At 45.6% G+C, this 24,603-nt stretch overlaps 2 protein-coding genes across 3 annotated transcripts; one reads left to right on the forward strand and one right to left on the reverse strand.

The window, feature by feature from the left end:
• The first annotated feature begins 1,583 nt into the window (after positions 1-1,583).
• LAMP2 (lysosomal associated membrane protein 2) lies at positions 1,584-11,573 on the forward strand. 2 transcript variants are annotated; one of them, XM_026038905.1, is made up of 8 exons: positions 1,584-1,702; positions 2,145-2,358; positions 2,862-3,023; positions 3,470-3,687; positions 4,311-4,430; positions 4,675-4,753; positions 5,599-5,766; positions 10,082-11,573. In XM_026038905.1, exons 1-8 carry the CDS (start codon positions 1,658-1,660, stop codon positions 10,222-10,224), a joined length of 1,149 nt encoding a protein of 382 aa, XP_025894690.1. In that variant the 5' UTR covers positions 1,584-1,657; the 3' UTR covers positions 10,225-11,573. The 2 variants fall into 2 exon arrangements, with proteins under 2 accessions (XP_025894690.1, XP_025894689.1); XM_026038904.1 differs by lacking the exon at positions 10,082-11,573 and adding an exon at positions 6,935-9,285 and having other exon boundaries at positions 1,590-1,702.
• Positions 11,574-15,974: 4,401 nt separating this feature from the next.
• ATP1B4 (ATPase Na+/K+ transporting family member beta 4) lies at positions 15,975-23,247 on the reverse strand. The gene is made up of 8 exons (XM_026039013.1): positions 23,185-23,247; positions 21,239-21,407; positions 20,119-20,247; positions 19,380-19,484; positions 19,084-19,280; positions 18,588-18,644; positions 17,309-17,404; positions 15,975-16,761 (listed from the first exon to the last, which is right to left on the reverse strand). Exons 1-8 carry the CDS (start codon positions 23,245-23,247, stop codon positions 16,600-16,602), a joined length of 978 nt encoding a protein of 325 aa, XP_025894798.1. The 3' UTR covers positions 15,975-16,599.
• Positions 23,248-24,603: the final 1,356 nt, after the last annotated feature.

Below are 24,603 nucleotides of genomic sequence, written 5' to 3' on the forward strand. Positions count from 1 at the left end.
CTTTATGGCYTAGTCAGTAGCCTTTTAGCATGTCATGTGGCATGATGTGTATATATTGAAGTCCCATGGCCATCCTGGCCAGGTTGTAGTGGTTTCCAGAAACTTAAGGACTGGCCCAGTTACCTCTGAAATGAGAATGGATGTTAGTACAGAGCTGGTACACAGGTACAGTAATAAATAACTATTTTTTATGTAATGTTGCTGGAGCTATGAGCCCCTTGGCAGTAAGGTTGTGTGCTTTGCAGTAGTAAATTGCAAAGCCGGTATCTTCATGTGCAGCACAACACAACAAAATTAACCTAAAAAGGCACACCAAACCCTTACGAATGTGCAAGCTGTTTGTATATTTACGGCCTTACTTTGGAGGCAGATGTGCTGCTGCCTCCAGCTGTGCGAGCTGCGGGAATTCCTGCAGCAACTGCTGCCTTCATGGACAGAGCAGCCTCTGTGGAGGTCTAGGCAAGAGTTTCACTGGGTTTCTGGCCTGGGTTTCTGGCTTGGGTTTCTCAACGGGCACTGATGAGACATGAACTAGTGCTGTGCTTGCTTAGGTAGAATATCACTAGCACCACTGGAACTTGAACTCTTTGATGCTTATTGCTTTAAGCTCAAGATTTAATAAATAAAATAAAAGGAACTTACTGTATTGTGCTTGGTTCTAAGTATTTGTTCAATGTAATAGTTTCCTTACAGTGGTAGCACCGATAAGTCACTAGTGCGGTATCAAGCACTCTTTTCCATACTTCAGAGTTAACACTGTCAGGTTTCTCGAGCTCTATCTTGGTTACTTCTTAGAAAGGATATAGCAATTAGAGCTTCTCAATTTCGGCAGTYCTTTAAATTCTCAAATGCACGAGCAATGGCAAGTTGTAGCTGGGGATTGTTGCAGCCAACTGTCTTGTGTGCAGGACTGTCTTTACTGCTGATAGAGAAGAAAACCTGCATGTGGCAGAGAGAAAATGCTTAATTTCAAGGCAAAACATGAAGCGAAATGTAAAGTACTTTGCCTTGCATGTGTTGGAGGAACTGGGATGATCTGTGTGAGAGAACTGTGTAATCGTATGAACCGTATGTTTAAAGAAGACAGCCTGGTAAATCTCAACCTTATGTTGATCAGAATTTATCTGTTCTAGGGAAACGTGGCAGACTGAAAATGCTGGGCAGCAAGAAAAGGAAGCTCACTATGTGCAAATGCTCCCCTAGAGTCAGAATGGGTTAAAAATTCAGCACTTACAACAAGTTCTCCTAAGACTTAAAGTGAATTTAGTATTCATTTCCTTCAGGCCAGAAACCGAGCAAGCACTGCGAAGCCTGGCAGATCTTGATCCTTTAGAGGGCATCTTGAGTCATGCTGCTTGATGAAACAGATAAGATAATGTGCAAAATACCCTTTTCAGAAGATTTGTCAAGTCTTAGTAACACTTCACCATGTGCTTCCCAGTTTAGATAACTTTTAGAAATCGAGCATGGGAATGGAATCCTGTTCTGAAGTAACTTACTGCATCTACTACTTTGTATTGAGCTGTCTTCAGAAACAGTTCAATAAAATCAATGCTGTAACAGCTAATAAGTATATCTTACAGGTTTCTTCCAGTCCTATGCTGTGGAAGTAGATGTGAAAGACGCCTCTAATGCTACATGCTTATATGCACAATGGATGATGAGTTTCTCAATAAAATATGAAACAAACAGTAGCGATTATGTAAGTATTTGGAACTAGCCTCTGTTTGGAACTGGTTGAGTCTTGTATAAAACTCTAAAGTATGCTCTGCTACTCAGTTCGTTGATTTGTGTCAAGTCATTGTTAAGAGTGTCCTTAAATATGCATTTTAAAGTGTAAGAAAGTTTCAGCTCACTTGTCAAATTTAGTAAGTTTTGGTTATTAGTGTAGTCATGTTCTTAAACAGCAAGTGGATTACAGCTTGGCRCCGTTAAGGTTTATGACCAAGTTAGCTTTTTAGTTTGTACTGAAATAGCTACTTTCCAAGTCAGATGTCAAGTAGCCTTTTTCATAATTTTGTAGAATAATCTAAAATATGGAGCTACCTTGTGCAGGGTTCCCTCTAACTATAGCAGGTTTATAATAATGTAATGGGAAGAACATCTGTCTTAATATCTAAAACTTGCCTTTTTTTTTTTCCTAGAAAAACACCACCTTGAGTTTGGGATCCAATGTGACACACAATGGAAGTGCCTGTGGTAGCGACACCCAAGCTGCGCTCCTGGCAATACAGTTTGGAGAAGGTCACTCCTGGAGCGTTAACTTTACAAAAAGTAACGAAACGTACCAGTCCGACTTCATCACGTTTACCTACAATACCAACGATTCTGCTGTGTTTCCTGATGCTAAAAGAAAAGGTAATATCCAGTGTGGTATCCCACCTCAAAACAGTCTCTGCTGACTGGATGAGAATACGAACTTCTTGCATTCGTTGCCTTTAAGTACAATGAAAGGAAGTCATTGAGGTGCCGTTAGACAACGGGTATCTTGAAGACTCATTTTTGTGCATGCTACCTTACCTTCCTCTGTTTTTAACTAAAATAAAGCTTTAGGCTTTCTGTATGCTAATAGACTTCCTACTACTAACCTTTTTTTCTCTTAAAAGCTATGTAAAATGTTTCTCCTTTCTAGTGACTTGTCCAATTCTTGAGGTTTTGACTTCTCTACATTACTTAGCACTTTGGGACAAGATATTTAGCTAAAACATGTAAGAGGAGTAGGGGTTGTTAACTCCTTAGACTTAATTCTTTGTTTTATGGAAATAGAGGGGGGAAAAAAAAAAAAAGAACACTACCTTATAAATATTCTTGCAGATCATGAGGCGTTTTAATGCCAAATAAATGTTTGTGCTTATTCGTAGGACCAATTACCATTGTTGTAAAGGATACTATGCGTCCAGTTCAACTGAATAATCTCTTTGTGTGTCATAATACTGACTCTGTTGAAGCAGAAAATGTAACACAGATCTTCTGGAACGTCACTCTGCAGGCTTTTGTTCAGAATGGCACAATTGGAAAAAAAGGTGARTATTTCAAACCAAATGAGCAGTTTTATATTGCACCTTAGTGCCTTGCAAAGTCCCGTAATAGAAAATCTACCAACACTTAAGATTTGCTAACTATTCTGCATAAATATTCTGCATTGTACCTTCAAGTAGTAGAACCAAAACCTTCTGCCTTCATCAGTTCAAGCTTCTGGTAATCAAAAGAGACTAACACATCATCTGGGATATAGTTTTAATAGGATTGTTTACTTAGGATACAGCAAATGTTCATTACACTTGTTAGGACCACTTTGAGCTATTTTTGTCCATATAATTCACATCAGTATGTCAGAAATAACTAGTATCATACATGCTACATAAAAGCCACAGCAGTACAGAATTTCTGTATTAAACAGAACTTCTCAATCATAAGACTTTTTAATAAAATCTCATGTGAAATGCTTGTTAAAATTTCTTATGTTCAGAGTCTAGATGTGATGCTGATAAACCTACTGCTGCACCTACTGTTKTGCCCACTGCTGCGAACAAAACTACTCCATCGACCACCACTTTGTCACCTACTCCAACTGCTACTCCCAAACCTATGGAGAATCCAATYACAGGAAACTATTCTCTTAAAAATGGAAATATAACCTGTCTTCTGGCTAGTGTGGGGCTGCAGCTGAATGTATCACAAGACAAGGTACCTCTCTCAGCTTTCAGAAGAGTAGAAAGGTTGCTGCGCTTCTTTTCCTATAAAAAGTGGATGCAAGATACTTGCCTCCTGCATTGCCAAAAGTTCTTCTTTGTACATGTTGCTGCTCCAATGTCAAGGCAGTTATGTTGCATAGTACCTTCCTTTAAAACCTTACCTAGATTCAGTTTTACTAGTTACTGGAAATGTGATGAGAAACTTAGAAGTTTCTTAGCTTTTAAGGCTGCCTGAGCCCTGTAGGTAGCATCTTTTTCCCACAGAGGGAGCCAAAGCAAAGCTTTTTTTATTAGGTGCATAAAATAAAACCCCAGATAGGTGATATTATTATTAGACAATTGGTTTGCCTGAGTATTACCAACTTTTAAACAAGTCAAGTAGCTATGGTTAGATGGTAGCCAGACTCTATCCTCCTACTGCCATCTTCTCAGACAGCTTTTCTAGCCCAAGATTGCTGCTTACTGGAGATCTTCAAAACCCACTTGTGCACGTGTGCAGGGAGGTGGGACTAGATGATCTCTAAAGATACCTTCCAACCTTAATAATTATGTAATTCTATGATTAAATTCCTAATTACAACTAAACTGCTTAATTATGGTATTTCTGTATTACAGCCTCTTCTCATCAATATCAATCCAAAGACAACTAGTGCTAATGGTTCCTGTGGTAATACATCAGCTAGCCTGAGACTGAATGATGGAAATAACAGTTTCATTGAGTTCATATTTGTTCTCGTAAGTAACTTATTTTCATTTTAATGGCGTTACAATGAGTATTGGTGGTAAAGCCCTTCTGTAGCTTTCTGGTAATCAGTTTTTCACATGTAGAAAAACTGGGTGAGTGAGTGCCCTTGGGATAAAGTTCTGAGAAACTTAAGACTATGGTAAATATGCTTGCCTCTGGAAGGAATGTTTTTTCTCAAAGGTAAATTGCAAAATGCAGATTGCACACTGACCATGGCTCTTACTCCTTAAACAGAGGAACGCAAGCGCAAGTGTACGAAAATTTTATCTGAAAGAGGTGAATGTAACGCTGCTCAACCATGTGAATGGTTCTGGTAAGAAATGATACCTGCCTTAAACCAAGTATGGTTGCCTTTTCTATATTAGGGAATACCTCTGACTGTTCTAATGCTGGCTGTGCCCCTGTGACTTTTGATTTTAAGGCTTTAGGCCAGTATAAACAAAGGTAACAGGATGGCTACACTTTAAACAGCAGTGTAATATTCTAATATTCTGTTTCTGAAGCTTCCTGTCAACAAGGTACCTAGTGTTCGCATAATGATTAAGATGCAAAAGTTAAGAGGACTTTTTTATTAATATTATTACAGTTTTCAGTTTCAAAATTTTGTGTATGTGTAGTATGTAGTTGTGCCAAATCTGAACTGCTTGTTTTCTTAAACCAGCTGTTGTTTCTTTTCCCTGAAGATTTTGATTGTCCCTGTTTAATCCTGACTGGGAAAAGAATGTTCCTTCTAACAGCTGAAGCATTTTTTTTTATTTTCATTTTTTCAAATCAAAAGTGTACTTTTTTGTTTATTTTTTGAGCTGTATTCGTCATAGCTGTTGCAATTAAAAGGGCACTAAAATGCTTCCCCTCTGCGATGCTGGAATGAGTGTAGGTACAAGGAAGGCTTATGTCATATCCCTCTGGAGGCTAGCTTAGTAATAAGCTTTATAAAAAAAGAAAAAACTTCAGTGACTACTTTCTTACAGTTAAGCAGATCCAGTCGCTCTTTGTGAATAATCCAATCATTCAAAGGCTACTTTGTATTTCAGAGTAGGTAATGTTGAAAAGTGACATCTAGGTTCAGCTTTTTAGCCTTATGAATGTATTAGCATGTCTCTTGCATTTGAAGTGGGCCTGCAAATTTTAATTTTTTTTTCCTCCCCCTTTGTTTAGTCATTGCAAGTGCAGACAACAACAATATCAGCAAGTGGGATGCCTCCCTTGGTACTTCCTATATGTGTCAAAAAGAGCAAACTCTTGAGATCAACGAAAAACTTAAAGTAAATACCTTTAATCTAAGGATTCAGCCGTTCCTCGTGAAGGAAAACAAGTTCTCTATAGGTAAGAGTAAGCTATTAAGCTGTAGTATGTTCTACTAAAGAATTCTTGCCTGCTAAAAAGCATCTAACAGAACTGGACATATATGCACTATTTTATTTTTGAAGCATATGGTGTTTGTTTTATACATGTAACATAACAAACTTCTGAGACTGACACTCACGTTAAACTGTCCCATTTTAAAAATGTCTGCCAGGTATGTAAGTTCTTCATAAAACGTGAAGGAGTGACATAAGAGGGGCTTGAGCGTTGCTTGGCTAAATGGCTCAAATTCTGACATCTTTCTGATGTCTTTGTAGCTTGAATATGTAAGAAAATGAGACAGAACTTCAGCAGAAATGCACTTTGGTAACACCATTGGGCATTTCTTTTCTTTTGACCTATCAGCCTAAAGGAATAAGAATGCTGGGGGCGGGAAAAAAAAGCCAACAGTTACTTCCAGAAAGGGACTCAAATGTCCATGAGGAGCAGGTCCTGAAGTGCTTATTTGCTGTACCATCTTGGTCTTGATTGAGGGGAAAAATGGAATGGTTTAAATTGCTTCATTGTTGGCCATTAGTGTAACACGGTCTTCATGTTTCACAGTAATGCTGTCAATATAGTCTTGGGTTAATCTAATTTGTAGATGATAGCCTGGGTACAGATTTTTGAACCTCTCTAGAGAAATGGACTCTCCTTACATAAGCACAATAAACAGTATTTATTATAGTAGTTCCTAAGTACTTTTTTTTTACTGTGTAGTTGAAGTTGCAGCTAGCTTTCTCATCCTCCTTCCAGTTACAATRATTTCATTTGTCTATATCTCTATTGCAGTTAGCTGCTTGATATCAAATCCATATCACTTTATTCTTAATCAGAAAGGCACTAGACTTCCCTTAAACATTAAATATGGATCCATCCTAAAAGCAGAAAAGTGTCTTCTCCCCTTTCTTCTACAGATCTAGCGCACATGAAAGCTCTTATACCAGAATAGCACCTTTAGTTTACTGGGGCTTATTAAATATTCAGATGTCTTAATATATGCCAGAACTACGCATGAAACCTCTACAGTTCCTTTGCTCTCACTATACAGATAATGCTTTACTTTAAGCATCTTCATATTAAGGAAAATATTTTTTTCAAGCACTTTGTCTTTATTTATTCCCTGTTGCAACCTTTTTCTCATCTACAGCCCAGGAGTGTTCGCTGGATGATGACAGCATTCTAATCCCAGTTGTAGTTGGTGCTGCACTTGCTGCCTTGATTGTCATTATAGTGGTTGCTTACATAATTGGCAGAAGAAAAAGTTATGCTGGATATCAGACTTTGTAAATCTGAATGTGATCACTGTTCTGATTTCACTCTAAATGAAGCAAGTGCAAGTTTTGAAGCTGAAAACAACCACCAAAAAAAAAAAAAATTCTTACAGTAAATACTAGCTACAGCTAATTGGAGTTGGGAAACAAAGGATGTTTTTGTCCAATGAAGCAGAATTGTGTTTTTAGTTTTTCCTTCCTCAAGACATGAGCTTCATAGCTGTTTAGAAGATGTCAGATATATTACTATTSGATAAATAATTAAGCAAAGGATTTTATTTTGCAAAAGAGCACTCAAATGTTTAGAATCATTTCTATTTTTTACAAATTTGAAGCAAAAACATTCTAAACTGATGCGCTTTGAGCAATTCCTAACATTGCATAGAATTTGTACTTGCTTCTCTCCTTTGCATTCCTTAGTTGTTGTCATAATTGTGGGTTAAGTTGACAGCATTAGTCTCTGTGACTCATGTAGTATATAACAAGGTTTGTAYGATGCCCAGTAACAACTCTGGTTTTTGTGGAACTAAACTCCAGGCTGGTGATTAAGCGATCTTATGAAACAGCAGCAGTAACCTACTTAGATTTGGTGAAGCTCGAGTAGTTTACTCCTGCCTAGATGGTTTTAGGAACCATTCCAGGCTGTACAAGCAAAATGGGTAATCTACACTTGCCAGATAATGGATAAATTGGAAGACTTCAGTGCAGTTCCCAAATGTTTTCAAAAATACTGTTAGGTGCTGAATTCTTCCTCATTTACAGCTTGGCACTCCCCTAAAATACAAAATTGCAGCAAAGTTCTGCTGGATTAAAGCAGACTTTTTGCTGACATCATTTTAAAGGGAATGATCTTTTTAAATATTCCAGAACTTTAAAGTGCACTTAACTTTATATCATACTTTGCACAAAAATGGTCTGTCTTGTTGTTTTGAATGACCATTATTTAAAGATGCTTTCATTTAACGAGCCAGTATAAGTTTATGCAACTTGAGCTGTCTTTAAATCTCCATTTGAAAGGTTCTCTGCTAATCAAAATTCTCATTATAACTGTCCATCATTGGCTTTCTGAATGTTCACTGTACTCCGTGTTTGATTTGTTTGCTGTGTGGCATTATTAATGCTGCTGTTAAGAATGCAAAAACCAAGCAGGTCTGAGGCAGACCCTTTACACCTGTCTTTCCTTGCTGTGTGGAAAGGATAATTGCTTAAAAAATTGCAGTGCAACTGGACTGTTCTTAAACTGCAGCTCTGTAGAGACTAACCCTTGCTGCATAACTGTTCTCTGGCCTCCTTTTGCTGAAATATATGGTTCTTATTGCATGGGGGAGGGAAGGTCATTTCTAAAAGATACGTTTGAGTCTTTTGCATATGTCATAACATGAGCTGCATAAGTTAGTCATTTAATGAAGATAACTTCATTATCCCATTTAGAATAAGTTTAGCTGGCATCAATACTGGTTTAATGTTTTTATTAGTGTTTTCTAGGGTTGTAGAGATGTCCGTGGCATGTTTGTAATACAAATCATAAGATAAAATTTGTTCTTTCAGTAATAAGGACTTTTTTTTTTTTTTGGTAAAAGCAGTTTATTCTTGACATTGGCTAAGCAARCAAAATGGGTGGATAATACTTTCTATAGCATCTAGCATAACTTGAATTTTGCATTGGTTGGTGAGATTCATTTTAATGAAAGTGGGGAACTACTTTAAGCTTAATTCTGGAATAGGCTTCAACACTTCCAATTTTAATTGAGGAAAAAAATGGTTCTAAAGACTTGCATATTAATATCTTTAAATGCAGAACTTCATACAGATTATTTTAGCATTTTAGTGACTGATGTTTAAAGGCACCAGTTACCTGTGCATTTGTGTAGAGAAAAGGAGTAATTACCACGGCTGTATTCTTCAACATAATAATTTTTGAACTGTGCACATTTCCAAGTAACAAAACCGGTGCAAACTCTCCTGAAGCTCAACACAACTAAATGTATCTATGTAAAAACTTGAATTTAATCTTCATTGATACTTTTCCAGAGGTGAAAGTACTCCTAGACTGACGTGCAGGTAACTGGTTCAGAAAAACATCTAAGTTTGCCATGACTGCCTATTGTTATAAAAAACACTAGTTTTCCTGTATGTATTGTTCCATAGGGAATTGTCAACCTGCTCAACGTGTGCTCTAAACAATAAAGATTGTTCTGTTTCTTAAGGAAGCTTGTTCACATTTTTTAACYGTTTTGAAAACAGATATCTTGTATTGTCTTTTAGCAAATAAACTAAATGAGTAAGGTCAGTTTGAATCATCTCTATCAGAGATTCTGTTACCAGACGGCTGAGGGTGCTCCTTGAAGAGTCCTCTGTTGCCTGGGTCTCACTGCTTTGTTTTGCAGCATGTTCTGAAATGTACCTGGCTAGAACCCAGTAGCAGAAGACACCCTGAGAACTAATTGAGATACTACACCTGTGATTCACCATTAGAAAGTTGCTTAACTTTTAGTTAGATGTAGCTTATGTAGCACACGAGATGTTTTTAAGACTGGTTTTGCTAGCCAGCCTAACCTGGATTACAGCTGTGAGTAGTTCAGTTTATCAGTCCCTTTTTAACAAGAGTGGGAAAGTTTTAAGGAGCCTGTTGAGAACTGAGCTTCATCCTCAAGGTAGAAGCTGTGTAGATCCTTTCCTACCTCTGGTTGGTCTCTCACGTGTCCTGTGTGGTCTGTAGGTCTCATGACAACAGGAGCAGGTGCACTCTAATACAGCAATGATTAATCTCCATTAATATGCTAATCCCTATTCTTCAACCAAATCTGTCATAGAGTGATGAGTCTGTTAGTTGTGATGCTTGGAAAGGTGGAATATTGCTCTTGTATTATGGGGAGGGGGAGGAGGACAAGGTTTTACGGATGAGTGTCTAATATCCTGTTGGGGAAAGGCATAACTGTTTTAAGCAAATAGAGGTAGACTGTAGTATTAAATACTTCTCTTTAAATGGATTTCTTTTTCAAACTTACCCTTTTTTCATTTAGCTGAAGACTGCAGCCCAGAGGTGGACAACTTCATTGTACCTATAGCAGTAGGAGCAGCTTTGGGAGGATTAGTTGTCCTAGTGCTATTGGCTTACTTTTTTGGTCACAAGAAACACCGCAATGCTGGATATGAGCAATTTTAAATGGGAAAAGTTTACTTTTATTAACAAAAGTGAACTCAAAACACAGATCAGCAACTTGCATGCTGCGTCAGGCAAACTCTTTCTTAAAACTAGCTTGTGGTTAAGAAGTGATGCAGCCTTTAATGTCATGGTTTATATTTGAAGCTAACAACTTGCATTGAACATGTTCTGATTCATAATCACTGATAATTTTTCAACTCTTCAAAATACTACAGTTTGAATCTCAGAATCTTGAGGATACAGAGTGGCATTATGTGCATAAATGGAGTTTTGTTCTAATCTGTGGGAATAGCACTTAACCAATATTGTATATGTTTGTGGGTATTGAAGRTTAATGTATATAATCAGTCATAAATTGCAGTTTGTTTTGATTGACTGTGCCTTATATACAGTTTGTTAAATATTAAAGCTATGCTATAAGATATCCGGACTGATGGTCTTTTTAGCTTAAAGATGCTGTGCTGGTAGTCTTGAGATTTTTTTTTTTTAATTAATGAATGCTTCTAATTTTTTATTTACCAGAATGTTCTCTCTTGTAGAGCAGATACCAATAAAAACATAATATTTTGGCTACTGGTTGCATCTTATGGTTGGTGTTAAAAGGGAAGATGACTTTTATAGTGGGGCTAAAAATTTTGCTGCCAAAATTTCCAAGTTATTTGGAACTCAGATTGTTCGGTTAAATATGTGTAAAAAGCTCATACACCTGCTGGCCCAAAAAGGAATTTGGTTTGTCGTGGCATGTATTTATCAGCTCCCCATCCAGAGATACCACTGAAGCTTCTAACTGCTGCTCAGTAGTGATTCATGTTTAGGGGTGTGCCAAAAACGGTGACAAGCTTGAGAGAGGTCAAGGATGGCCCATTTGTGGTATTGAACCTCACCCTTTTTCATATGGAATTCCTTGTGACGCTGCCATACTAAAATACCTACTGTAGCAAACTCCTTCCTTTAAAGGACACAAAAAGGGAATTTCTGTTGCTGCTTGCCTTTTTATCATTAGCAAAATAATTATGTTAAATGGCCTATTATCCACTGTGTATTAATGATTTGGTAGTATATGTTGATCTTTAGTGTTCAAAGCTGCCTAAAAGTGAAATATAGCTCAATCAAAGCTGCATTTTTTTGAGAAGCATCGAATACTTGTATATTTTAGCAAGAATATCTTGAAATAGCTTATTGCATAAGGGACATGTTTCCTTACCTCTTCCTCCCAAGTGCTGCTCAACTTGACAGGAGGTGTCTTCAGACTGTCTGAATTTACTACTTTCAGGTGTTGAACTTCAACATGTTCGTGTTTTTCTTCCCCTTAGCTAAGGGCCTCACCACTACCTTTTTGTTAAAGTCTGTATGTGTTTGCCATATTTTATCCAAGCTAAATTGGGTAGGAAATGCCTCCTAACTGAGGTAAATTCAGCTAGAGACTCGGATGGTTTCAGTATGCACATAAGGCAATAGCTGGTGATTTTAACATAACATTGAATGTGTCCATGATAGCTTTTCTGTTCTAATAAGAAATCAAAGGGGGGGGGGGAAGTCTTAAGAAGCTGTGCTTTTTTTAAAAAGGAAAAAAAAAAAACTATATAAAAGGCCACACACCCTTATTAGAATTGAAGCTTGTCTTCAGAAGYGTTTTTATATCAGCATCACCTGGATGGAGCACCCCTCTCTACAAATTGGGAAGAATATTTAGGCTTTGCTCCACGTGTGCCTAAGGGGTATCGCTGATTGTGAAACTTGCTCCTAGTGCTGTTTGTCCGGAAAGGCCTGGACTGATTCAGGTGTGAGCGTTTGTATCAGAAAGGCTTTAATGGTGTATTTTCCAAACTGTATGTTGAAAACCACTGTAGCATTAGAGCTGTGTCTCCTCTCTTTATCTGCTCTGTTGATTTCAATAAGATGTGCATAATTCTCACCTGACATTGGTAATCCTTTTCTTGTATTTGGATTAAAATAAATAAAGCTACCCACCAAAAAAAAAAAGTCTTTTAGTGTTTTCAGTTCAGTGCTTTCAGCATGTATGTTTTGGCTCTCTTGTGTGGCTTTCAGTAAGTTTGTATTTTCAGCTGATAYGACTTGCTATCTGTCATCACACTTCTAAAACTTAAGGAAGTATTGGTGACGTGCGTGCTTGGGAAATCCCTCGGATAAAGCAGGAATACACCAGTCTGCTTTATGTTCCTTTTTGGCCAGTTTAACGTTCCTGTGAGCTGTGCTCAGCTGATGTGCTCCCAGGCTGCAGTTTTGCTTCCTGTGTCTAATGTGCAGTCCACCTATGGGTGTGTTAGAGGAAGCTGAAGGCTCAAGTAAAGATGAAGATGTGTTTGACTAGTGGAAGTCGCAAGCGTAGCGCGTGTTTGAAGAAGCTGATCTCTGTATTGATATATTGATCTTGCTCCAGGTGTGCTCTCATTGTATGTGATAGTGATATGTTTTAAAAACTGTAAACATCTGTTCCTTGCATTACTTGGTTTCTAATGCTTATTTTCCGTTACTAATTTGTTCTCCCTTGCTTTTTGTGTTTTTCTTCTTTCTGCAGCTGAAGAATGCTTTGCTGATTCTGACCTCAACTTTCTTATTCCCATCGCAGTGGGCATGGCACTTGGCTTCCTTATCATTCTTGTCTTTATATCTTATATCATTGGAAGAAGGAAAAGTCGCACTGGCTATCAGTCTGTATAGCCTCTTAATTCCACCTCTACTGCCACCCTTCCTGGTCTTTTCCCAGACTCCCTGCTTTCTCCCTTTAAAAAGAAGAAAAGTAGAAAACATCTGAGTTCATAATTTATTTAAAAAAAAAAAAAGGGAAATAAAAATCACAACAGAATTGTCATTCATGGCATAAGCCTGAAGGTGAATTACAGAATTACTTGACGCTGCTGTATGGTTTTGGAGCAAGTGTTTTGGGGGCAGTATGTTTAAGTACAGCTGGTGTGTGTCCCCTTGAGAATGAGATTGTTTTGACCAAGGAACAGATCTAAGAGACTTTGTTTCTGTTGTTCATCTTTTATATGAAAATATTTCTAGCTACATCCAGCTTAACTCAATGCTGAAGCTAAAACCATAATTAAAGGTATGAAGAGGAGGATCGTGCATATCATAGGAAAATGAATACCAAGCTCTTACAGACTTCTAATTGGAAATTGGTTTATGGCTGTTGTCTTTTTTTTTTTTTTTATCATTTAGCAGCTTGTTCCAGTGAGTCTGAATTTCCTGTTCCTCCTGAATGTAAAGGTAATACCTGACCTCACTAATCCATTAACGTGACATGGGAAGAACATTTGAGTCTTCTAGTAATGAATGTGTCTTAGTATGGAGAAGGTGACTGCTAATGTATGTGAAATTGCTTTGCGCTAGCACGATGTCTCTAATGTCTTTTTTCTGTAAGATAAGTCTTAGCAAACTYGCGCTTCTCAGAAGAGCCAATAGCCTGCGGAAAGAAATGTCATGTTATTGTGTTTGAGTGGTTTTCTTTTTGTTCTGAGTCTGATCATGAGGTGAGGAGAGGGTGGGATTTCACCAGGCAGTCTCAGTGGGTCTTGGATTCTGTGCGTATGAGAGAAACAACGGTAGGAGGGGTCTGTGGATCCAGAGAGGCTTAAAAATRTTTGGAGGCATCTCAAGGATCGACTTTAGAGCACAGCCTATTTAAAGGGATTCCCACAGTTCTATTGGAAAGCTTTCGGGGATTTGCAAAGGGTCACTGAAAAGCTGTGATCTTGGAATGTAAGYCAAGAGGTAAAAATAGGCTGTTTGTCTCTTTTGGGAGGATTAATCTTATGCTGCTACCATCCTAATCGTGACTCTCTCCAGTGAGAGTGTTGAGAATGTAAGAGCACAAGGCTTCTAGCATGAAAAATGGTGACCATAAAGCTGAAAAACAAAAAAAAGGAGACTCGACTTTCAAAGGAACGATAGCATCTGACTTCTGAAAGTTTTCATGATCATTAATACCCTACATCTTGAAGCAAGATAAAAACTTKGTGTCTGAATTCTGCCTCATCTCTGCACAGGTTCATGTTGGTGAGGTRGAGGCACCTCTTGTTCTTGCCAGCTCTTTGGCCCAGCTTGGCAAAAGGCTTTGACGAGGAGCGAGCCTTGTTTCCCATGTGTGTGATGTGAGGGAGTGTTTCCTGTACAGCCCCTGTTCAGTAGAGCTGCTTAATACCTGACCTCCCTGCGCCTTGAGCCTGTGTCYGCACAGGGCAGCGAGAGCCCTTCTGTGACCCACGTGCATAAAGGTGATGGTCAACAACAGTGTTTAAATAATTCACATTAGCATTAAATGCGGGGAGGGGAGATTTCTAAGAGTTAGCTTTGACAGTGGAGAAATACTCTTTCCTCAACATGATCAAACCTAAGGTTTGCTGGGATCTGATATCTTTATATTTTATTTATTAAAAACTATAAATGGGCTCTTACACCAAGCCCTCTTCTTTAGGGAGTGCAACTCAGTGCTGCTGGGCTTTGTGTGTTGGTTCTGGTTGTCTTGGCCTTTTGCATTGCTTTGCTCTCCCAGTATCTGATGGCTCTGCAAGAGAGCTGAATGGCAGGTTATCTGGAGACGAGCAATTTCTGAATTGCATCCACCTGTCAAAGTTGGATTCTACCCATGGTTTCATGCTCAGGTTCCAGATTGAAGTGTTTTGCATCACTTTTGCTAGGTTATTTTAGTAAAGTGTGCCAATTTCCTAGATGCGTATACATATATAAATATTTAAGTACTATTGGGGGCTTCAAGAGAAGTCAGAAATTGAACCAGCACTTTAGGCTTGTAGCATGAAGAATGGTATATACAGTTGTCTGAGTTTGCAAATGACTGCAAATCTGCTGAAAGCAGAATGTGTATGAACCAATAAAGTTAATGAAGCTGTTTATAAAGTTTTGTCTAGTGTAAGTAAAGGCGCATGCAGTTGCTCAGAGCTTCTCCACGGGGGCTGGCAGGGGACTTGGTGCGGAAACTGAAATTCTTGCTTCCAAGTGGCTCGTGCCCTTGTCTCACAGGTAGCTGATCTCTTTGCTCACTGGATCAAAGCAGAGGTCCATTTTCTGCTTACACATGGTACCAGCTGCTTCACGAATTCTTCTAAAAGGCAGCTGTGAGGTAGATGCAATTAAAGTTTTGTCCTGTGTTGAATGGCCGGCAAAGGGGACAAAAAATATCAAGGAAATCTGCTATTCTAGTGCTTTAAGAATGCAAGCATGGCATTARTTTTACTGTGGTCAGCTTTATTTTTAATATAAAAAAATGACTTTTTAGAGACTTTACTATATATAAGAAAATGCTGGCAAACTAAGTGTTTGAGCTGGGGTGTGGGACAAACACTGTAATGCTCTTGTTTAGTAAATGTGCTTTCCAATGGTTACAGTAGCCTAACATGTCCTACTGTGTTCTTGTGGCTAAAAGCAGAGTTGTAGAGTGTATTTCATCTGTGGCTGTCATACAAACATGTACAATCAAAAATAATCTCACTTTGTAAAGAATCAACGCTATTTCAAAAGTGTCCATAGCTCAAATATCTAGAAATTGAGAATTCTGCTGTTACAGGTGTTTGTATCGCCCCACGGCTCTGCTCTTCCAAGGAGCTTTCACACAAAGATAGCAAAGGATTTCACAGATAGTGACAAGAAATTAAGCCCGTATCCCCTCTCCATGAAGCAGGAAGAATGAAAGTGAGGGCTTCCGTGAGAGAATCAGGGAAGCCCCAGATGGAGAAAAACTTGAATACTGCCCCAGGTCAGAAGGGAAAGGAAAGACGGAAAAGCAAATGGGTTTTCATGTCATCAGCACCTTACATGTACTGGACAAGTTGCATGCAGTGCTGCAAACAAAGGTACCCCTAGTGCTAAAGATCCAGGAGTATTTTTTGAAATTTGCCATTTTGATTTAACTGTCACAGGCATAATCCAGAATTTTTGCAGTTTATTTTTTTAAAACAAAAATATTATAATAAAGCACCACCTCATTAGATTTTGCCTAAGAAATGTACATGAGACTATGTTAAAGATTAAAATACAAAGCTAGGAAAAATGTGTTCTGTAGAGGTCCTTTTTGAAATGACCTTATGAAAATGGTGTTCAGTTATCAGAGTTTTATAATTAAAATTTATAAATATAATTTATAATTAAATGCTATAACAGGTTCTCTGCCTAGGATATAAGTTTCAAAACTGGCTAGTAATGGTTTACCCTAGATCTTTAAAGCTATGTTTCCTTGCTCAATTACATCTCCTTTCTTTCCTAAATATGAAGAAAAATAAGTTAACAAAAAATTCCCTGTGTCTAGTTTTCCTAACAGAAGAAATGCTGGCTTTTAGGCTTTGCAAAGGGAAAAGACCCTGCCTGGTGTTAACTAAGTGCCGGCCTTTGCACTGGCTACTTCCCAATGCTGAGGGTGAAGATGATCCGGCCCAGGAAGCGGTCGTTATTCACATCGTTGACGATGCCCTCCCCGTTCAGGCTGCACTGAATAGGGACCACGCTCTCCCTCTTCACATCTGTGAAGTGCATGGCCACYAGCGGGGATGTGTAATTGACCTGGGAAAAAAGGGGAAATCTATTAAGTATAAATTTATAATAAAATGTAAGCAATAGGGCACTGTTTGCCTGCAGCAGCTGTTGCAATAGAAGTCTAAGGGCTGCAGTGCCTCCTGCTTGCCTTGTCCCACTGTGCAGACCCTCTCAGGCCAGACCAGGGTGGGTTGTCTAGAGCACACTAGACACCTGTCATGAACCCCCCAGCCTGAAGCGCTTTGGTTTTATCTTGGAGAGCAGCCCTGCGCTCTTCTCCTCTCCCCTACCCATCAGCTTCCCTAGCCCCTCGGGCCGTGCGGGCGCTGAGACCTTCTTAGGGAATGAGCAAAACCAGTCTCGGTCTCCCGTAGATAAATATAACCAAGCATTCTCGTGCCGGCAGGAGGCGGGCAGAGGCCCTGCGGAGTTCCTGGGGTTTGGCAGAGACAGGAATAGAGCCCTGGAGGCGGGGTGCCCCCCTGCCCGCTCGCTGCTTCCCACGGCCTTGCCGTGGGGCCGGGCACCCTGGGGAGCCGAGCGCGGAGCCGCCGCAGCGCGAGTGCCTTCTTACGTGCGTGAGCTTGCCGTAGTAGGGATAGTACATGAGATCGAACGTGCCGTTCCCAGGGTAGAAGTCTACTGATCTAAGGTCACTCTCATTGCCTTTCTGTGATTTAACAACAACAAAAATATATATAATATATATAAATTTATATGCGCACATACACATTCACACCCAGCATATGGCACRCAGTGTATCTCCCTTTGAGGTAACATGAAGGAGCTTTAATACTGGCATCCCCTGCAAGCTGCAACGTGGCTGWGCTGCCTCTGCCTCCTTACACAGGGGTCTGCAATGAGAACCAGCTGCTGCTGGAATGAGTCAAAAAATAACCATGCTGCGGCGGCGCGGGCCAAGCTCGCAGATCTGCCACCCATAAATCTGCCTCCGTGCCCAACAGCTTCTCTATTGCTGTTTAAGGGCACGATGCAGTGGCAGCCCCAGGCACCGGGAGCTTTTCCTTGACCCTGTTGCAGGCAGCCTGCTGGGTGCTCCTGGGGCAAGGAGACTCTTGCTGGCTGCGTGCAGGGGTGYGTGAGCAGCTCCTGCCCCAGCTCTGGGGGCTGCAGCTGCAAGGGCAGCAGAGSCAGGGAATCCACCCTGCCGCCATCCGCCGGGCAGCACTCGAGGGACAGGACCTCGTCATGCAGGGAGATGTGTGGCCTCCTTTGCTGTCTCAGCAGAGCTGGGGCCTTGGCAGGGTCTCCCTTGCTGGGGCCTTGGGCGTTGGCAGCGCCGGGGCTCGTAAGCACCTTGGGCTGAAGCAAGGCTGGATGCTGGGTGGAGGAGCTCATCAGGGGGAGGGATTTCACAGAATCCCAGAATATTCAAGGTTGGAAGGGACCTCTAGAGATCATCTAGTCCAACCTTCCTGCTCAAGCAGGCACACCTAGAGCATGTGGCACAGGGTGGCATCCAGGCGGATTTTGAAGACCTCCAGAGTAGGAGACTCCACAACCCCCCTGGGCAGCCTGTTCCACTGCTCTGTCACCCTAACAGTAAAGAAGTTGCTCCTCACCTGCAGACGGAACTTCCTGTGCTCCAGCTTATGGCCATTACCCCTCGTCCTATTGCTGGCCACCAGTGAAAACAGCCTGTCCCCTTCCTCCCTGCATTCTCCYTTCCTGAACTTATACACATTAATCAGATGCCCTCTCAGCCTTCTCTTCTCCAGAGAAAACAGGCCCAGCTCACTCAGCCTCTCCACATACGGGAGATGTTCCATTCCCTTAATCATCTTGGTTGCTTTGACCTTTTCTCTGCTCCCAGCCACAAAGGGAAGCAGTACCTGCACTTTGCAGTCCACGCTGACCGGGACCCCAGCGCCTGGTCGGTAGCCGATGATCTGCAAAAGAGAAGCGGTGGCTGCTCCCTGGGAAGGCGATGCCGGGCTCGGGGTGCCAAGCGCGTGCGCTGCCCCCTGCTCGCAGCCTGCGCCTGCTGYCCGCCAGCCCTGCTGCGGTTTTGTGCCGCGGTGGGACCCTGCTGCGAGCCCCTGCCCCAGGGCAGCACGGGCACCTCGCAGGACAGGGAGCACAGACTCCCCGGGAGGATCACGTCCCAAACCAGCCGCTGCCCGTGAATGCCCCTTACGCTCACTTTGCCAGCAGTGTGCACCGAGCTGCCGGGATGTGGCACTATTTCAAATAACTTCTGTTCTGTTAACGTAGCTGTTACAAAGAAACTGGAGTCAAGGACCTGTAGTTCCCCTTCCCTGGGTGTGAGAACTGCGGGAGCATCATGCACTGCCCTCGATCTGTTTAGATGTCTGGGTTTTGCCGTACCCGGTTCATCTTGAGCAGGATGCAGGGCTGGCCCTGCGAGTAGCCGAACGTGGGGTCCCCGATCCCGGAGCAGCTCTGCAGCAGGGAGCGCCTGAAGCGGCAGGCCTTCTTCTGCTCATCCTCGGGGCCCCTCTGGATGAAGTAGCGCCCCGCCACGCACTCGATGTTCTTCTCTTCTTGCACCTTGTCATCATAAGCTGATGGGAACCAAGAGTTAGTGGTGGTGGCTGACGCTTTGGGTGCATCCCCCCGGCTCTGCGCCTCTGGAGCGGCTCCGGCCGCCGCGTGCCGCTCACCTTGCAGGAAGCGGTGCATGCTGTCCACGTAGGGCTGCCACGTGCTGCGCTGCGACACGTTGAAGGCAATGTTGAACCCGTTCAGGTGGGGTCGAATCATGACTCCTGCAGAACGAGACACACCGAGCGCTGGCCGACCCACCATGGGCTCGCGGTTGCTCACAGGGAAGAGCAGCATGAGGGGACCCACAGGGTCCCCCTGCTCCGAGTGGGCAGAGGGGCAAAATGCAGGGAAAATGCTACCTTTGTGACTCCAAAAGGAGATCTTGAGTATTGTCTCACGACCGTTCCCCCAAATAGTAACAGATAAAGCTATTCTGCTTTATATTCTGAAGATACAAGCCACAAAGGGGCAGTCGAAATGAGAGACCATAACCTGGGAAAAGCCTAAACTTGTCCATTTACATTAAGGACACTTAAAAGGTAATAACCAGAATGAATCAGAGGGAAGCCTCACACTGGCCTAACATGCCTGATCTCCAGAGGACCTTCCCACTGACAGCCTGTAGTGCTGTGCACGGACCCATGACAGCCCCTGCGGGGTGTCTGCAGGAACGTACAGCCGCAGAAGTGTTTTCCCAGGGCCGGGCCTGCTGCCTGGCAGTGCCTGGCAGAACCTAGCGGGGTGCAGGGAGCAGTCCCGGGTACACCTTGCTGCTGGTTTCATTTTCCAAAGCAAATTTTACCCTTTAAAAGTTGCCCTAACTTAATACAGTGAACGAGGGGACGCGGGACCCACCTGGCGGGGCGACGCGGTCCCTGTAGGTGGGTGTGTAGGGGCTCAGGGTGAGCAGCATCACGTACATGCAGAAGGCAAACATCCCCGCCAGGCACGTGTAGAAAACCAAGTAGAACAGCAGGATCAAGCCTGGGAAATGCAGAGAGGACGTCACTGTCGTGGTCGTTCCTGCAGGGATTCGGGASCGCAGGACCCATCGCGGGAGCTGCGGGGATCCCAGCCCCTTGGTGCATGGACCTGGCACCCCTGCRTTTTCAGCAGGGATCCTGGTGGGGTTGGTCCAGGTCAGGTTTTGCCCAGGCCTGGGCATCTCCTTTTCCTTGGCTCTCTGATGTGGGCAGACAGGCCSGACCTTGGCCCCTGCCCAGCAGGAATGGTGGGAAACAGCAGGCGGGATCTGGATGTGCTGAGCACCGGTTAGGGAGAAAGGAGGTGCCGGGCAGCTGGGAGCGGGCCGGGTCCCACCAGTCCTCGGGGACGAAGCTGCGGACAGAGGCTCGTGGGGAGGCTGCGTCAGCAGCCGCTGGCCAGGGAACCGTGTTTATTTGTTTATTTTTSCTCTGCGGCCGCCTGACGGCCGAGGTGGCCCCCAGAGGACACGTCCCAGGACGACGGGCCGGTGGCTCGGCCAGCGGCGTGAAGCCCCACAGCAAACGTTGCCCAAGAGGGAGGCGGCAGCGGGAGCCCTGAGAACGCAGGGCGCAGTGCTGGGAAGCACACAGGGATACCCTATCCCTTCCTTCCCACCCCATGTCATCGCATCCTGTCCTGTCCGCACCCCACAGGGCGCTCTCCCTTTGTGTGGTCCCATCCTGCCTGCTCCACTCCGCTCCCCACAGCGTGGGTGCTCCTCATCCCCCCTYAGCAGAGCCTGTTGAGAGCTCCGGCTCTGGTGGTTTTTTGCAAGGAGGGGAAGCAGCCGCGCAAGCGCTGCAGCCCGTGACCTAAAGTTTCAAGGCAGCTTTCCCACGGTGGCCGACGGGTTGTTGCCTGTTCACCTGCTGCTGCAGGGGTCGGAAACATCTCCCTCTAAAATTCTGTGATGGGAGCAGAGGTCAGTGTCACGGACRTGCCCACCATGGGAAGCAAGCGGCAGTGTTTTCCTGAGCAAGGCACCTACCCCAGCTGCGGGCAGTCCTGCCCATGCACGTCCTCTCCTCTGGGTTCCACAGGAAGAGTTTCAGCTCCGCCATCAGCTCCCTCCACGTCCTGCTGCCCATGGCCGCCGCTGCCGGGGTTTGTTCCCGCACGCYGCCGGGATCCGCAGCTTTCTCCTCATGCTTGTTTTCCTGGAACAGCAAGAGAGCACAACCCCCATGAGCACGCTGAGCGTCCCATTGGACAAAAATAAATCCAAAAGCGCTCAATAGTTGGAGATGTTTCAAAATTCAATTTTCTCATCGTTGCTCCCAAGCTAGAGAGAAGCAGTTTGGGGATGGGCTGACTTGTGCTCGCTCAGATCCCACCGGCCGTGTCCCTGTGGGGCAGCCCCCCCTGCAGCCCCCAGGCTCTGCTGTCGGGGCCAAACTCTCCATTTCTAACCCACGTGGCCGGGGCCACAGGGAACCTGCAGGCCGGGGGTGTCGCTGGTGTCGCCCCCCTCCTGCAGTGTCCCTTAGCCGGAGTGCCCTGTTTTCTGTGCTGCATCAGATGATGCCAGGTGGCTTTCCTTGAGAAACCRTCCAGGATATTTTTCTTGGCATGAGAGCAAATGTTTAGACTTTGGAGAAATGCCTGGGTGTTGTTATTTTCTAATTGCACCAAGTTGCAGGCTGATACCAGGCAGCGAGGCAGGCTGCTGCTGGCCTCGGCTCCAACGGTGAAAATGGGCTTGAACGGAGGCCACGGACACAAAATCCCCAGGACCTGAGCCCTGGCCAAGAGTCACTTGAGATGAGGCATGGCAGTTGTCCCTGGAAAAGCCCTGGAGCCTGGGAACGCTCCATGGGCCTCGCAGTGGCCAGGACGCGGGCTGGGGCGGGCAGAGCTCTGCGGGCGCTCGGCACTGCCCCCCTGTCCCGGCAGTCCCGGCCACAGACCGGAGCGGAGCTGGGCCCCATTCCCGGCACAGACTGCAGGAGAACTGAGTTACCCTGAGGGCTGAGAAGCTGCAGAGCCGGGACGCCTGCACAGACAGCAGCAGGAGGTGAATGTCGAGGGAGCTGGAACCAGAAGCACGACTGCCTAGAGCTCTCCCAAAACGGGCCAGATTCCTTCCACTCGGGATCTTTTTCCTTTCTTTCTCTAACCCTAATCCCCCAAGCAAACTGAGGTTTGGTGTGTGGGGGGACTGGCTCCATTCCYGGCTGCCCAGGCGCAGATCCCAAGCTCTGCGGTGCGGCAGAGGGCTGCAGGGGCCGGCACAGCCGGGGATAAGGCTCTGGAGCTGGATCGGCGTCCTGAGCCTCTTGTCCCAAAGCCAAGTCCCCGGGAGAGGCGCCCGGCGGCGGCTTGTGCGGAGCCCTGGGCAGCAGCCRCCTGCAGGCACCTGGGGGTGCTGGTGGTGGCAAATGACTGGTTATCCCCTGCAGCCCCCCACTGCCCTGGGCACACCAAGAAGCAGCCACAGCATCGCAGAAAGCCTGGTTTAAACATACCCGTGAACCAAGAGGGGGTTACACCCCGCTCAGATGCACAAACACCACCTAACAGGGAGAAACAGGCTACGGCTCCCAAAGCCTGAAGCAATCTGTGTGTTCCTACTGAGCACCTTGCAGAGGTGGATCTAGAAACAGCCCCAGGCAGCTCTGCTGCTCYGCTCTCCCCATGGAGAGCAGCCAAGGGCCGGCCGAGCTCTGCAGGGAGCCACGCACCCCGCGGAGCCGCTGCCAGGAAGCACCAGAGCCTCCTATGGCAGAGCCACAGTCTGGCGACAGGGCCTCTGGAAACCAGGACCRCGGAGACGGGCGAACGGCAAGGACAGACAACAGTGTCCTTTGATTATAGGATTATACTTTGCACAAGGGAGCAAGCAGCACGTGCTGAAGTGAAGCTGCTATATTTATCAGCCAGGAAGGAGACTCCTGGCAGCGCCTCCAGGTGCCCCGYGGTGCCCAAAAGCCTTACCGGTGCCCGGGGAAGGCTCCCGCGCTGGCCCTCTGCTCTGTGGGAGGCGGCGTTCGCCTCCATGCCTGCCGTGCGATGTGGCGGGACGTCCCCGATGGCCGCGGGCTGGCGCCCCACGCCAACGCTCGCTTGCCCGCCGCGGCCGCCCCAAGAGCCGCGCTCACCCGCGGTGCTCGCCCGCCRCACCGGCTCCCCAACCCGGCCCACGTCAGCGCCGTGGAGCGCGTCAAAAAATAACCTGCTCTCACGGAGCCCGCGAGACAGACGCAACAGGACCCCGCGGCGGGCGCGTGGCCCCGGCACCTGGTGCCCTTTCCCGGGCCCTCGCCGCGTACTGTACGGATCCGCCGCGCCACGGACACCCGATAGCGCCGAGGGGGGGGTCCCCAGCTCGCTGCGGCTGGACAGCTGGGAGCAGACACAGCAAGTGGCCGGGGCTGCCGCCGGCCGCGCGCCAGGCCAGGGTGTGCTTGTCCATCACTGCGGGCCCCGGGCCAGCGCTTGCGAAACACTGTCTGCASGGAAGGGTGGCGCGAGGGGCAGGCCTGGATTTACAGCTTGGAGTGGGGATGGTGCCGGTTTCCCAAGCATGGCCGTAGCAGCCTGCAYGGAAATCCGGCCGGCTCGGCGTGCGGCGTCGGCGCCGTGCGTGGCGTGGCTCCCGCTCCCGGCGCGGGGCCGGCTGCAGGCCATGGCCGCGGTGCTGGCGGCTGCGGGCGCAGGAGGTGCCAGCGGCCKCCTGGCTTCGAGCAGAGCTTGGTAGCGGCATCGGCACCGCTGCAGCCGGGGCCAGGCAGGGAGCCAGCCGCTATGGGGGGCTGAGGGCAGTGGGGACGGGGCCGCAGTGGTGCAGCCACGAGCAAGAGCCGCCGGTTCATCTGGGGTAAACAGCRCGCCTCCTCCCAAGGCCGAGCGCTCGTCGGCGGTAATTGAGCCGGGCGCTCGCGAGCCGCCTTGCGCAACGCTCTCCAGCTTTCTCCTCTTTTCCCAGGGGATGACAGGAATTAGGCTCTTACCCCACCAAGCAAACCAAGGTGTGGTTTTTATTGAAGCCAAGGTGGGATTTGCTCCTCTCGCCCCCATGAGACTCGCTTTGGTTTGAAGCAACACGGCTCCCACTGAGCCCAGGGGACAACCCTGGCCCACCCGCAGCTCCCATGCCTGCAGGAAGATTCTTTTTGCCCCATTTTGCAGAGGCCACTTGGGCAGCAGGGGCTCCCGCAGCAAAGTGGAAGATGAAGGTGCTCGCCCAGCCGCGCCACAGCTCTGGCCATGAAGACGCCCACTCGGGACCATGTCACGGCATGAGCACCGCACCCACGGGGACACGGGTGGCACCCGCGGCTTGGGGGGCTCCCTCGGAGCCCTGGGCCGTTCCCACGCGCTGCGCGGGACGGGGCGCGCGCGAGGCGCCAAGCG

The sequence above is a fragment of the Nothoprocta perdicaria genome, unplaced genomic scaffold, assembly GCF_003342845.1.
Source record: "Nothoprocta perdicaria isolate Ctin4 unplaced genomic scaffold, notPer1 scaffold_22, whole genome shotgun sequence".
Lineage (NCBI taxonomy): Eukaryota > Metazoa > Chordata > Aves > Tinamiformes > Tinamidae > Nothoprocta > Nothoprocta perdicaria.